At 38.2% G+C, this 12,766-nt stretch overlaps 1 protein-coding gene across 3 annotated transcripts in view; it reads left to right on the forward strand.

Annotated features, from left to right (window-relative positions):
* Positions 1-12,766, forward strand: part of LOC120426255 (protein roadkill) — a 101,062-nt gene that overhangs the window by 37,600 nt on the left and 50,696 nt on the right. Inside the window, exon 1 of one of the 3 annotated variants that reach the window (XM_039590991.2) lies at positions 8,814-9,104. The exons of the other annotated variants lie outside the window; for them this stretch is intronic. Coding sequence (XP_039446925.2) covers positions 8,974-9,104 — 131 coding nt within the window. The 5' untranslated portion in view covers positions 8,814-8,973. Of the gene's footprint in view, positions 1-8,813; positions 9,105-12,766 lie in introns of those variants that run through there. 3 annotated transcript variants of the gene reach the window in all.

Genomic DNA, 12,766 nt, shown 5'->3' on the forward strand with positions numbered 1-12,766 from the left:
AATTGAGGTAAAATTACATCATAAAAGCGGTAATATTCAACCTTCCAAAATTACAGCTTCCAAATTTACATTATTTTTTACTGTGAAGCTTGAGAGTGTTGGAAATCAAACCAAGCATCAACAACAACAACAAAAGCAGCAAAATAAATAAAAATTAGCATTATCAATTAGCCGCCAACGCCGCCATTGTACTGATCTTTTTTTCTTTTCTCCTTCTCTCTCTCTCTTTTCCAGGTAAGCAAACGCGACGATGAATGGAGAGTGCAAATATGTTAAGAGCCGATTGTGATTTTGACTGATGAATGGAAGAGTACTTTGACGTTTAACAAAACTTGCGTAGAAGCTCGTGTGACCTGAATGCAATATTGCGTGCAACAATTAACAAAAGAAATCTAGAGCAACACGAGAAAAGGGCGGATAAGCATTTTAATAGTTAGAACTATTTTGCTAGTTCTTAAGCTTCAAGTAACTTTTTCACATAATTTGAAGTGTTAAACAATAGCTGGCCACCCCAGCTTACTTTTAACACTGCGGGTTTGGTCAAATAGTTACCTGTTGTATTGGAATTTGCAAAATAGTTCCAGCTGTCAAAATGCTTATGCGCCCTTTTCAAATGTTGCTCCAGAAATGTCAACACGAGATTGAATGAATCTGATTTCGAGCAAAACATTCTAAATGGTCGGTCCAGCTGTAAAAATCCACTTATGTGAGCAGAATGCACTGTTTTTTTACTCATCTCGGCGAGTGAACTTGTGTTTGTGGCACGAAGATTTCCCTTCGAATGTTTCGTCCGCGGTGGTGTTGGTGCGCTGTCAAAGTCATTCAAGAAATCGTGCTTTCCATTTCATTAGGGCACAAAACTTTTGTAAACAAGAGTTTATCCCTCTCACACCTTATGCAAATTGTCATTTGAGAGAAAGGGATACACTATTGTTTACAAAAGTTTTGTGCCCTTTTGAAATGTTAGGCTCCAAATGTTGAACACATTTAATGTGAACCACCTTAAGTCAATGAAAGGAAAAAAATAAACTCAAAAGTATAAAATTAGTTGGACGCCCGATTGATGCCGCTGCCGAGCGGCGTAAGGTAATTTAAATTGAGGTTATTTGCCTCGTTTTATTATTTTCTATTTTCACAATCGACGCGGCCGCCTTAAACCGCTTCGGGTATAAGAGATGGCAAAAATCGGTGCATTTTACGGTGCGATTCGCGTCGTACGCGACGCGTCCAAGATGAAGCGACGCGGCGGCAAGAAATGACAACTCGCGGTGGTTATTTAATCGAAACTAATCCAAACTACTAGCTTTCGCGTGTTTTATGCAATCTTTGGGGGGTCTGTTTTATGTTTGCTGTAAAAATGCACAGCTGCAGTGTTGAAAGAATCTTCATTAGGAGTGCCTTATCACTTTGTTTGTGGTTCCGAAATTTCGTGAATGCTTGTTCACGATTTTAAGAACTGATTTTTCTCCGTGTATACATTTTCTGATGAAATTCAGCGAGTTATTGAAAAGTGCGTGTTCAACACTCTCAAAAAATAACTTCCAAAAATTTCATAGGTTAGTGATGCTGTCAGTTCTCCCATTGTCTCCCCGACTAAACTCATAATAAATGGCTGAAAACCTTCCTTTGAAGCTACTGTTTTGCTACTTTAGCGAGCTGCTCGGGCATGAATAATTCATGGCTCAACCAAGCACACTGTGTTTACTTCTTTACAACCTTACTCGTTGGTTGTTGAGAATTTTCGCTTTTCTGGATCTCGTCGAAAGGCTAAACCTTTCAATATGGGGAAGATTGCGTTTATTTATTTGACAAGGCCACAACTGCCTAGCTTTTGGTGATAAGAGTCGTTTTTGTGATTGCTTTAAATTGTATTACACAGCAAAAAATCCGATGGTAAAATCGCATGCAAAAGCATTCACATCACCTTCGTCAAAATAAACACTTAATATTACACACTGCATGTACAATTTTTGCAAATACAAAAAAAAAAGTTGCAGCCGACGGGATTCAAACCCAGCACCAACAGTAAGGACTGGCGCCTTAGCCCACTCGGCCATCAGACCGATGAAAAGTAGTAAGGATAAACGCATATATGAACTTGACATTTCGGTCAAGTAGGTTTCCCATACTGATGGGCTACATATTTCAGGGTGTAAAATCACATAACATTGCATAAAATAATGCAATATTTATTTTACACCCAGGCCTTTTACACGCAGCTGGATTACTACTTTTTTAGCTGTGTATAGTTTCACATGTTTACGATAAAACCGACCAGATTTCTCTCCGTGCAGCGACGATCATCGCTCAAAGAAAGTATCCCATCTTGACGGTCACTTCCCGCTGGTCGACCTCCCCAGTGCTGCTAAGTGATCTTCAACTCTCCTTGGCCCAAGAAACCAGGTCCATCTCTCCAGTTCAGCTGCGCTATGAGCGCGGGGAAAGGTGCAAACGAGACCTGATGCTGGAAATTGGTCCACCAGCAGCAGGTATTGAATTAAGGCGAAAGTTGTGCCTACCCCCGAGCGAGTGAGAATGAGATGCTGATAAGATCGGCGGCGTCCATCCGGGACGTCGTTGGTCCATTTGTTCAGAGAAATTGGAACAATTTCGTGATGTTTGACTTCTGGGACCGTAAGGGAGGACATGAAGAGTCAATTGGGGCCGCGCGATTCGGAGAGCGCGATAGGCGCTTGCTGTGAAAGTGTCGATTCCGGACTAATCCGGGAGTCGAGGTGTGCAGAGTTCAACAGGTTTCTGCGTCGAAGTGTTGCAAAGGGCAAACGCCTACTCGAAAGTGCACTCCAACTGCAGCCCGACATGCAATCCAAGAATTATAGCTCACTACAAAATAACACCACCAACAGCTAGTAGCATCTACTAAACTGCAAAGAAGTGCGCCCTCGTGCGCTAATACACTACAGCGTTGCACATGGAAGCAGCAGCAGCTGTAGGCTTCGTGATGCACCCGGGCTAACCTTGGTGGCGGAATTCAAGTTCAAATATTTATTCGCTGGTGTTCTTATGTACCAACGGGCGGGGACGCGCGCGTGTTAGTTACAGCCATCATCGTCATCGCCGTAGTCATCGGCATGCAATCAGCTGATGGGTGCATTCACAATACAGCGATGGGATGTGCGAGCTCGATACAACAACAGTATAGTACACCAGCGATGATGATGGTCCGTAATGGTACGGGAAAACAACAACAAATACAAATTGTTCAAGTTCGTGACGGTGACGAAGACGACGACAACGGTGAAGATGGGCATACTGATGCAAATGTGCAGTATGCAGTGCAATACACAGTCACGATAGGTACATTAAGGTGATGGAGACTATTTGAATATAAACGTCCAATGTATTTGCTATATTTTAATATCTTATGGTAGCGTATCCAGATAACTAAATTCCGATAACTGATCACTTGAATGGTCTTGCAAATACCTGCTCATCGATTTATAGAAATTTATTCAAACTTAATACTCCTTATTAAGATCAATAAATTCTTAAGAAGGTCCTATTTACATAGGAAACCCACGCCGCATTGGTGGTTTTGAAAAAGTAATCTAGAATTCCATCTTATCTTAGATTGCCAGATTATTCAATTTAGCATGGTGGCCACTTTTGTCGGGAAGTCGGGAAACGTGGAAAAAAAGTGACTTTTTGCCTTCCTCACTTCAATGAGGACAGGCTATAAAATCACTCGAAAAATGAACTTCTTTATTCGACCTCGTAAACCCACCTTCACGTATACCTATCGACTCAGAATCAAATTCTGAACAAATGTCTGTGCGTGTGTATGTCTGTAAGTCTGTGCACCGAATATGCACACGATTATCTCCGGACTGGCTGAACCGATTTGGACCGTTTTGGTCTTATTCGATCCGTCTTGGGGTCCCACAAGACCCTAGTTTATACTTCAAAAGTAATGCTAAAAAAACGATTTTAGTTATACTTCGGAAGATTGTAAACAGGGTGGTTTTTGAAAGAAAATTCGTCATGCTATATATTGTTAGAAAGGTATTTGAAAGACCTTTCCAACGCAATCAAAGGATTGAAGATCTGACAACCCTATCAAAAGTCATGAGCACTTAAGTGTTATTTATACACTGTTTTGAGGCTGGATCTCAGATATTTTGATGAAAACGTTGTCCGGATCTATCATGCGACCCATCGTTGGATAGGTAATCAAAAGACCTTTCCAACGAGTCTAAAAGATTGAAGATCTGACAACCCTATCAAAAGTTATAAGTACTTTAGTGTTTTAATGCATTTTTTGAGGCCGGATTTCAGATATTTTGATTAAAATAAGTGTTATTTATACACTTTTTAGAGGCTGGATCTCAGATATTTTGATGAAAACGTTGTCCGGATCTATCATGCGACCCATCGTTGGATAGGTTATCAAAAGACCTTTCCAAAGAGCCCAAAAGATTGAAGATCTGACAACCCTATCTAAAGTTATAAGTACTTTAGTGTTTTTAAATGCTTTTTTTTTGAGGCCGGATTTCAGATATTTTGATTAAAATAAGTGTTATTTATACACTTTTTTTTAGGCTGTGTAGTGTATTCATTTTATGAATGCGAGGAAGGCACCAACCACCTAAAGGTGGATTAGTAACTTTTTTATAAAGTAATTTCTCTGTTTAATTATGTAACACTGAATGAATATTTGCAAATAAATACTTACTTCATTGTGGTTTTGTTAACAAATGTTAGTTAATCTTGATTCGTTTAATGTGGTTAAAAAAGTTTTTGTAATATTTCATCTCCTTATTTTTTTGAAATTAATGTTAAATAAAGTTGTATTTAATTCATCGGAAAAAATGTATTCATAAGTTATCTTTTTGAAGTCAAATCAAAACGTTTTGGATTTTAAACAAAATTTTGTCCTATTTTTTTAAAATTTTATAAAGAGAATTTAAGATTTTTGGAAGTAGAATAGCTAATTGCCTCTTGTAAGCAATAATAAAATGATGCGTTAAATTTGAATTTAATATTTTTAACTTTTTGACCACCTCTTTTGATTTCAAACAAAATTGTCTGACAAAATATGTTTGTAATCGTGTAAATTATAATTTTTAAACAGCTGGAACACTAATACCCTCAACTTAACTATTTTTGTAGAAGTTTTGGCTTGGATATATTTTTAATTCGAACCTGAAATTTGATATTTTATTATGCTTTTCGCTATTTAAAAAGGTTGCATTTTTCAGGTTATTTTAATATTTTATGAGGATTTGTATTTCTTCTAAATATTTTACTTAGTATGATTTTTTTCCGGAATTATAAAGAGTTAGATGTTTTTTCGAATTTATTTAGAAAACTTTGTTCGATGGTGAATATTGACTTTGCTTATTATTTATTCGTCCAACTGTTTTAAAACGATGACAATAATTGGTGAAGTCGGGAAAATGTCTGGAATTTGATAATGATGGTATCGAATTGTCAGTGATCTTCATTCTTTTTCTGTTTTAATCAAATGATTTTGATTTAGTTTTGACTAAACTCATTTAAATTGAACATTTAAGTGTTATCTTAGAAAAAAAATCATTTGTAGGTTTTGAAAACTGTTTCGAAAATTAAACTAAATTTTAACAGTCAACACAACGGTTTTGTTTATTTTATGTGACATTTTGTCATTTTGGTAAAATTTTCGATGCAAAATTCCAACTTTTTTTTTATTAATTTAATATTTTTACCATCTTTGAGTTGTACAGGCACAAATAAAACCTGCTTGAAATATATTTACACCAAAATATAGATATTTAGAAACATTTCAAAAATGTATGCCTGGAATACTGTTTTGAAACCATTGAATTAGTCGTTTCAAGTTATATTTTTTTCGAGGGTTTGCATTACAAGTGAAAACTTTTTCTCTGTACTCTGTTTTATCTATTTTGTAAATCATTATCCTGATATTTGTCAAAGCGATCAACCGAAATTTCCACCAGAGTACAGAGTACTTAGTTTCAGCGAGAATTACTCACATCAACTTTGAAAAATAATGCCTTATGAAGTGATCAAAATACCAAAATACTTTAATTTTCAGTAAGTTCACTCGGCAGTCAATCAACATGTCGTAATTTCAACTCCCGAAAAACATTTTATCAATAACTCACACTGACTGATATCAATGAGCAATTCTCTACGAAATCGGTCTTTTTTCTTCAATTTTATTTTTTGTATTTTTTAATCCGGCTGAAACTTTTTTGGTGCCTTCGGTATGCCCAAAGAAGCCATTTTGCATCATTAGTTTGTCCATATAATTTTCCATACAAATTTGGCAGCTGTCCTTACAAAAATGATGTATGAAAATTCAAAAATCTGTATCTTTTGAAGGAATTTTTTGATCGATTTGGTGTCTTCGGCAAAGTTGTAGGTATGGATACGGACTACACTGGAAAAAATGATACACGGTAAAAAAAATTTGGTGATTTTTTTATTTAACTTTTTATCACTAAAACTTGATTTGCAAAAAAACACTATTTTTATTTTTTTTTATTTTTTGATATGTTTTAGAGGACATAAAATGCCAACTTTTCAGAAATTTCCAGGTTGTGCAAAAAATCATTGAGCGAGTTATGAATTTTTGAATCAATACTGATTTTTTCAAAAAATCGAAAAATTGGTCGAAAAAATTTTTCAACTTCACTTTTCGATGTTAAATCGAATTTGCAATCAAAAAGTACTCAAGTGAAATTTTGATAAAGTGCACCGTTTTCATGTTAAATCCATTTTTAGGTGACTTTTTTGAAAATAGTCGCAGTTTTTCTTTTTTTTTAAATAGTGCACATGTTTGTCCACTTTTAAAAAAATATTTTTGAAATGCTGAGAAAATTCTCTATATTTTGCTTCTTCGGACTTTGTTGATTTGACCTTTATTTGCTGAGATATTGCAATGCAAAGGTTTAAAAACAGGAAAATTGATGTTTTCTAAGTCTCACCCAAACAGCCCACCATTTTTCAATGTCGATATCTCAGCAACTAATGGTCCGATTTTCAATGTTAATATATGAAACATTTGTAAAATTTTCCGATCTTTTCGAAAACAATATTTTCAAAATTTTCAAATCAAGCCTAACATTTCAAAAGGGCTAAACATTCAATATTACGCCCTTTTAAAATGTTAGTCTTGATTTGAAAATTTTGAAAATATTGTTTTCGAAAAGATCGGAAAATTTTACAAATGTTTCATATATTAACATTGAAAATCGGACCATTAGTTGCTGAGATATCGACATTGAAAAATGGTGGGCTGTTTGGGTTAGACTTAGAAAACATCAATTTTCCTGTTTTTAAACCTTTGCATTGCAATATCTAAGCAACTAAAAGTCGTATCAACAAAGTCTGAAGAAGCAAAATATAGAGAATTTTCTCAGCTTTTCAAAAATATTTTTTTCAAAAGTGGGCAAACATGTGCACTATTTTTAAAAAATGAAAAACTGCGACTATTTTCAAAAAAGTCACCTAAAAATGGATTTAACATGAAAACGGTGCACTTTATCAAAATTTCACTTGAGTACTTTTTGATTGCAAATTCGATTTTACATCGAAAAATGAAGTTGAAAAATTTTTTCGACCAATTTTTCGATTTTTTGAAAAAATCAGTATTGATTCAAAAATTCATAACTCGCTCAATGATTTTTTGCACAACCTGGAAATTTCTGAAAAGTTGGCATTTTATGTCCTCTAAAACATATCAAAAAATAAAAAAAAATAAAAATAGTGTTTTTTTGCAAATCAAGTTTTAGTGATAAAAAGTTAAATAAAAAAATCACCAAATTTTTTTTACCGTGTATCATTTTTTTCCAGTGTAGTCCGTATCCATACCTACAACTTTGCCGAAGACACCAAATCGATCAAAAATTTCCTTCAGAAGATACAGATTTTTGAATTTTCATACATCATTTTTGTATGGACAGCTGCCAAATTTGTATGGAAAATTATATGGACAAACTAATGATGCAAAATGGCTTCTTTGGGCATACCGAAGGCACCAAAAAAGTTTCAGCCGGATTAAAAAATACAAAAAAAATCGAATGACCGAAATCGTAGAGAACTGCTCCAATCACTTATCGCTCACATTTCTGTACAAATACTTCGTATATTTACCGTTCTTACTCGCACACCACACACCAACAGGCAAATCAATCTAAACATTGTTCAGTCCCGATCTAACCTTAAAACGTCGATCGTCGATCGAACGGGGGGGTCAGCCACTAAGTCAGAGCTAACGGATCGCGGCTAAGTATACAGTTTTCAGCACAAAGCCGGAAGAGGGTTTCGTCAAGGTACAAATCGCTCGATGCCACACACACACAACCACAAACAGCACAGCACGGGTGTACTAATGAAGGGGTGTACTAAGCGCGTGCTTGTTTGTTGTAAGTGGTGTGAGCTCGCGCGCGATAAGGAAGTAAACAGCGGTGGAGTGTTTGTAGTTTTGTCAGCTTGCACAGTCCCATCGAGAGAACTTCCAACACACCAGTTCCAGATTGTTTCTCGACAATCGACACGTCACGTTGCCCCTTCGTCCGTCCGTCCTCCCCGCGAAACCACACAGTCTCCCGTTAGTACTATCTCGGGGACCGTTAATTACTGTGTTTATTACGCACGAGTTTGTACTAAACGAATCGTGATTGCGATTGCTACTTGACCTTGCGCGTCGCTCCATGTTAGGAAGGGGGAGCCGTATGGCTTGAACTGGCAGCTTCTGCGAGTCTAATCGAGACGCGAGACGTGGAACGTATTGGTTTTGGATGTGCTCCGGTTTTAATTGCCGTCGCCTTCGCCACCGCAATTTAGTACAAACAGTAGTACCATCTGTTTTTATTCGGGGGTTCCGATCGCGGGGAGATCTTGTGAAAGTAGAACAACTTGTTTGTGTTTGGATTAGGATTTTAAGGTTTTTTTTTGTTATTTCGTTCTTCTTTGCGCGGCTGGGTAAATTATTGACATTTTTGCCAAATGAGCCTGCCCGTAATTAGAGCAAGGCTGTTGAGCTTTCTTCTGAGCAGAAGTGGAAGCAGCAGCAGCGGCACATGCAATCTGATGATTGTTCCAGCGAGGAAGCTGCGACATCCGGCGAGGCGTTTGGGGTGAGTATGAGGGGAAACCTCAATTTGTGGGAAAAGGCTTGTCTAATTTAGAATTTCAAGTTTGTTAGGAATATTTTTTCCAAACATTGTACACATTTATTTTTAGTCAAATCAAAATTTGTATCCGAGATAGGTATTTGAAAGACCTTACCAAAGAGTCTAAAATTTTGAAGATCTGGCAACCCTGTCTCGAGTTTTGACCAATTCAGTGATACTTTTGTACTTTTTTAATATCTTCCATTTTATCTGTATGGAAATTATGTCCGGATTCATCATCAGACCCATCGTTGGATAGAAATTACAGATTTTCACAACGAAACCAAATGTTTGGAGATCTGGCAACCCTGTCTCAAGTTATGACCACTTGAGTGATATTCGTGTTTTTTAAGCCGGATCTCCCTTATCTGTATGAACAATATGTCCGGAAGCATCATCCAACCTATCGTTTGACATGAATCTAAAAGTTTGAAGATCTGGCAACCCTGTCTCAAGTTATGAATGCTTATGTTATGAAAGTGGACATAATATAAGCGGTCATAACTACATAACTGATATACTTTTTTGAAACCGGATCGCACTCATCTGAATGAAAACTATGTCCAAATCCATCATCCGACTTAGCGTAGGAAAGGTAATTGAAAGACCATTCTAATGAGTATAACAGTTAGAAGTACGAAAAAAACGAAGTTAACTTTATAGCTGTCGGTCACCATTGCTAGTACCAACCACTAGTGTCTTCCTTTTAATCTACAAGGACTTCGCCGCCCTGGGCTCCTAAGTTATGAAAGTATGGCACGGAGCGACGGCGCCGAATACCCATATTTACTAGGATGTAACAAAAATGACTTTTTGGCGGGCATTCAGGGATTTGTTCCGGTGGGCAACTGAGCCCAAATCCCAAATATGAGCTTGATTGGACGTAACAGGAGCTGGCGCTCCGCCCTTCAATTTTAAATGGGATTTAACCCGCAAATTAATATTTTTTCAAAAATGTCACTTTTTGAGGCACTTTGGCCACTGAAGCGTTTATTTTCAACATCATTGGCGTGTAGGCCAGATTCTTTCGCATCTTTTGGTATTTATAACATTGAAATTTGGAGCACCCTGGAGCTCGGTACAGACCTGCAAAGTTTGGCATTTTTTCAGAAAATCGGCCCCGGCAAAAATGATATGCACGTCGCGACGCCCGAGACGCCATATGATTTTGCTTGGACCGATTTTTCGAAAAAATGTCATACTTTGAAGGTCTGTACCGAGCTCCAGGGTTCTCCAAACTTCAATGTTATATAAACCAAAAGATGCGCAAGGATCTGGCCTACACGTCAATGATGTTGAAAATAAACGCTTCAGTGGCCAAAGTGCCTCAAAAAGTGACATTTTTGAAAAAAATATTTTTTTTACGGGTTAAATCCCATTTAAAATTGAAGGGCGGAGCGCCAGCTCCTGTTACGTCCAATCAAGCTCCTATTTGGGATTTGGGCTCAGTATGCCCACCGGAACAAACCCCTGAATGCCCCGCCAAAAAGTCATTTTCGTTACACTCTAATATTTACACAAAGAATTTTTAGAGCGCTCGCCGCGGGATTAGAACCGTCGACCTCTGGAGTATGAGTCCAGTGCGCGGTCCGATTGATCCACAAGGCCGGGACAAAACAGTTCGAAGTACAGTATCTCAGAATTGTAATCAAATTTTGGAGCTCACTGAAGGCCAAAAGGTGCGGCATTGTTAGTTGCACAAAATGGCGTACTTAACTCAATTTGGCCCAAAATGCACGTGTGACAAGTTAGCACGACAGCGACGAAATGCTTTAAATCCAACAGAAAGTATCTTCTCGAGTCAAACACGAAGAAAAATTTCGAATGCTTCTTGATGTTCAACAAACGCTGAAACCTTTATTGCTTCCCCCAAAACAAAATCCCTAAATCTGCGACAAAAATCGTCTGCAATTCTTTGTGGGATTCACTACAAACAGAAACCTTTCTTCGATCGATCCATTTTCACCAAAGAACTTCGTGTCCCCTTTAGGAAAGAAATTTCCCGATGACGACGACGACTTTTCCCGCTCGGGCTGCAGCAACCATACACCCGTCTGCGGGTGTGAACTTCAGCTATTGAATTTGAAGTCGTCCCCAACAATTCCTGTTGGTTGTTGCGCTGTTCCCCCGGTTGTTCCGAGGGAAGGGGAGAAAACTCACGTGTACTCAGACTACCCCCACCACCACTGGTGAAGGCATTTGACGTGGGGGGGTTGAGTGCCGTTGCTGCATCGAAAAAAGAAAGAAAAACGAAAGGAAAAACTGCCCGGGGAAATTATATTTTCCTTCCTTCGTTCGGTATGTACTTCCTCGAAAGCCGCACAAAGCAGCGTAGCGAGGGTGGTTTGTGCTTTTGCGTTGGCTTCACAGTCGAGCCATCACAACGCCTCCCAGGAAGGGATTTTGGGAAGTCGAAGCCGGAGTGTGTTGGAAGAGGTGCAGAGAAAAAGCATAAAATATGTAAAACGAGGCGCAGAGGAAAAAAGTGTACCACCTCTTGGAAAGGGAAGACGAGTTTCGCAATACTCTTTCTTTTGGACTGTTGGCAGAAACGAGTCGACGACGACGACTCTTTGGAGGAGGGTGAAGCCACCACAGAAGAGATGCACGCTGCCAGAAGAGGAGAGTGTGTTCAGTACGGTACGACGTCTGATCTGGTTTTGTCGACCTCCGGGAGCTCATGGAGAAGTGGAAAAATGTCGAGGACAACCCCTGAGCAGCGAGGTCACAAGCGGAAGGACGAAGGCTGCAGAAGAAATACTTTTCCAAAGTTTTCCCTGCTGCTGCTGCTGCTGGAAACCACTGCTCGTCAGTCAACCCAACTAACCGAACTAAGGACCCTAGCTGAAGCTCAAGCAATAGGAGAGAAGTTACTGTTGTTGTGACTGAGGACTGGTTTCAGAGCATCGGTTGGTCCAGGGAAGAAAGAAAAAAGCGAACCGATCTGCGATGAGAAAACGAGTCTTGCCGCAGACGCTGCTGTAGCATGGCAGGGTGATTTAGGGTTGGGGAACTTGAACTTTTTCCCTTCGAGCAGCGAGTGTTGCTGGTCTCGGAATCTGGTGCTGCCACTTTTTGGGGGAAAAGCTTGTCGGACACGGTGGGAGTGGTTGGTGAAATTTGAGGTAAAAATATTTTGAAGATTTCAATTGTTTGCAATCTATTTAAGTAAATTGATATTTAATCCAGTGGATTGTTATGTAAATAAAAAAAGGATTACTTCTGAATAGACTTTTGTTTTTTTTATTTAAAACTACGAGCAGTTCATGTTTTTCTAAACATCATGATAAAAGAATTTTTCGGCCAGATTTTAACAAAAAAAAAATCAAGAACTTTTCGAAGGCTTCTTTATGACCATTTTGCATTTTTGGTTCGTCAATGAAAGTCTCCAAAAAAATTGTCCAGATTTCCTTGCAATAATTGTATATATTTTTGCCTTTCTTACTAAAGAAAGGTATAGGTTTTACTTTAAGCCAGGACGTCATTTCCAGCTTCGTAAATATGTCGATTCAGCATGAATTTTAAACCGAAAAATCGCTAAAAAATCACACTGCATCGATTTTCGACGCTCTATCGATTCACCTTGACAGAACTCGTCTATCTCGAACCCTCGAATTTTGAGAAAA

The sequence above is a fragment of the Culex pipiens genome, chromosome 1 (assembly GCF_016801865.2).
Source record: "Culex pipiens pallens isolate TS chromosome 1, TS_CPP_V2, whole genome shotgun sequence".
Lineage (NCBI taxonomy): Eukaryota > Metazoa > Arthropoda > Insecta > Diptera > Culicidae > Culex > Culex pipiens.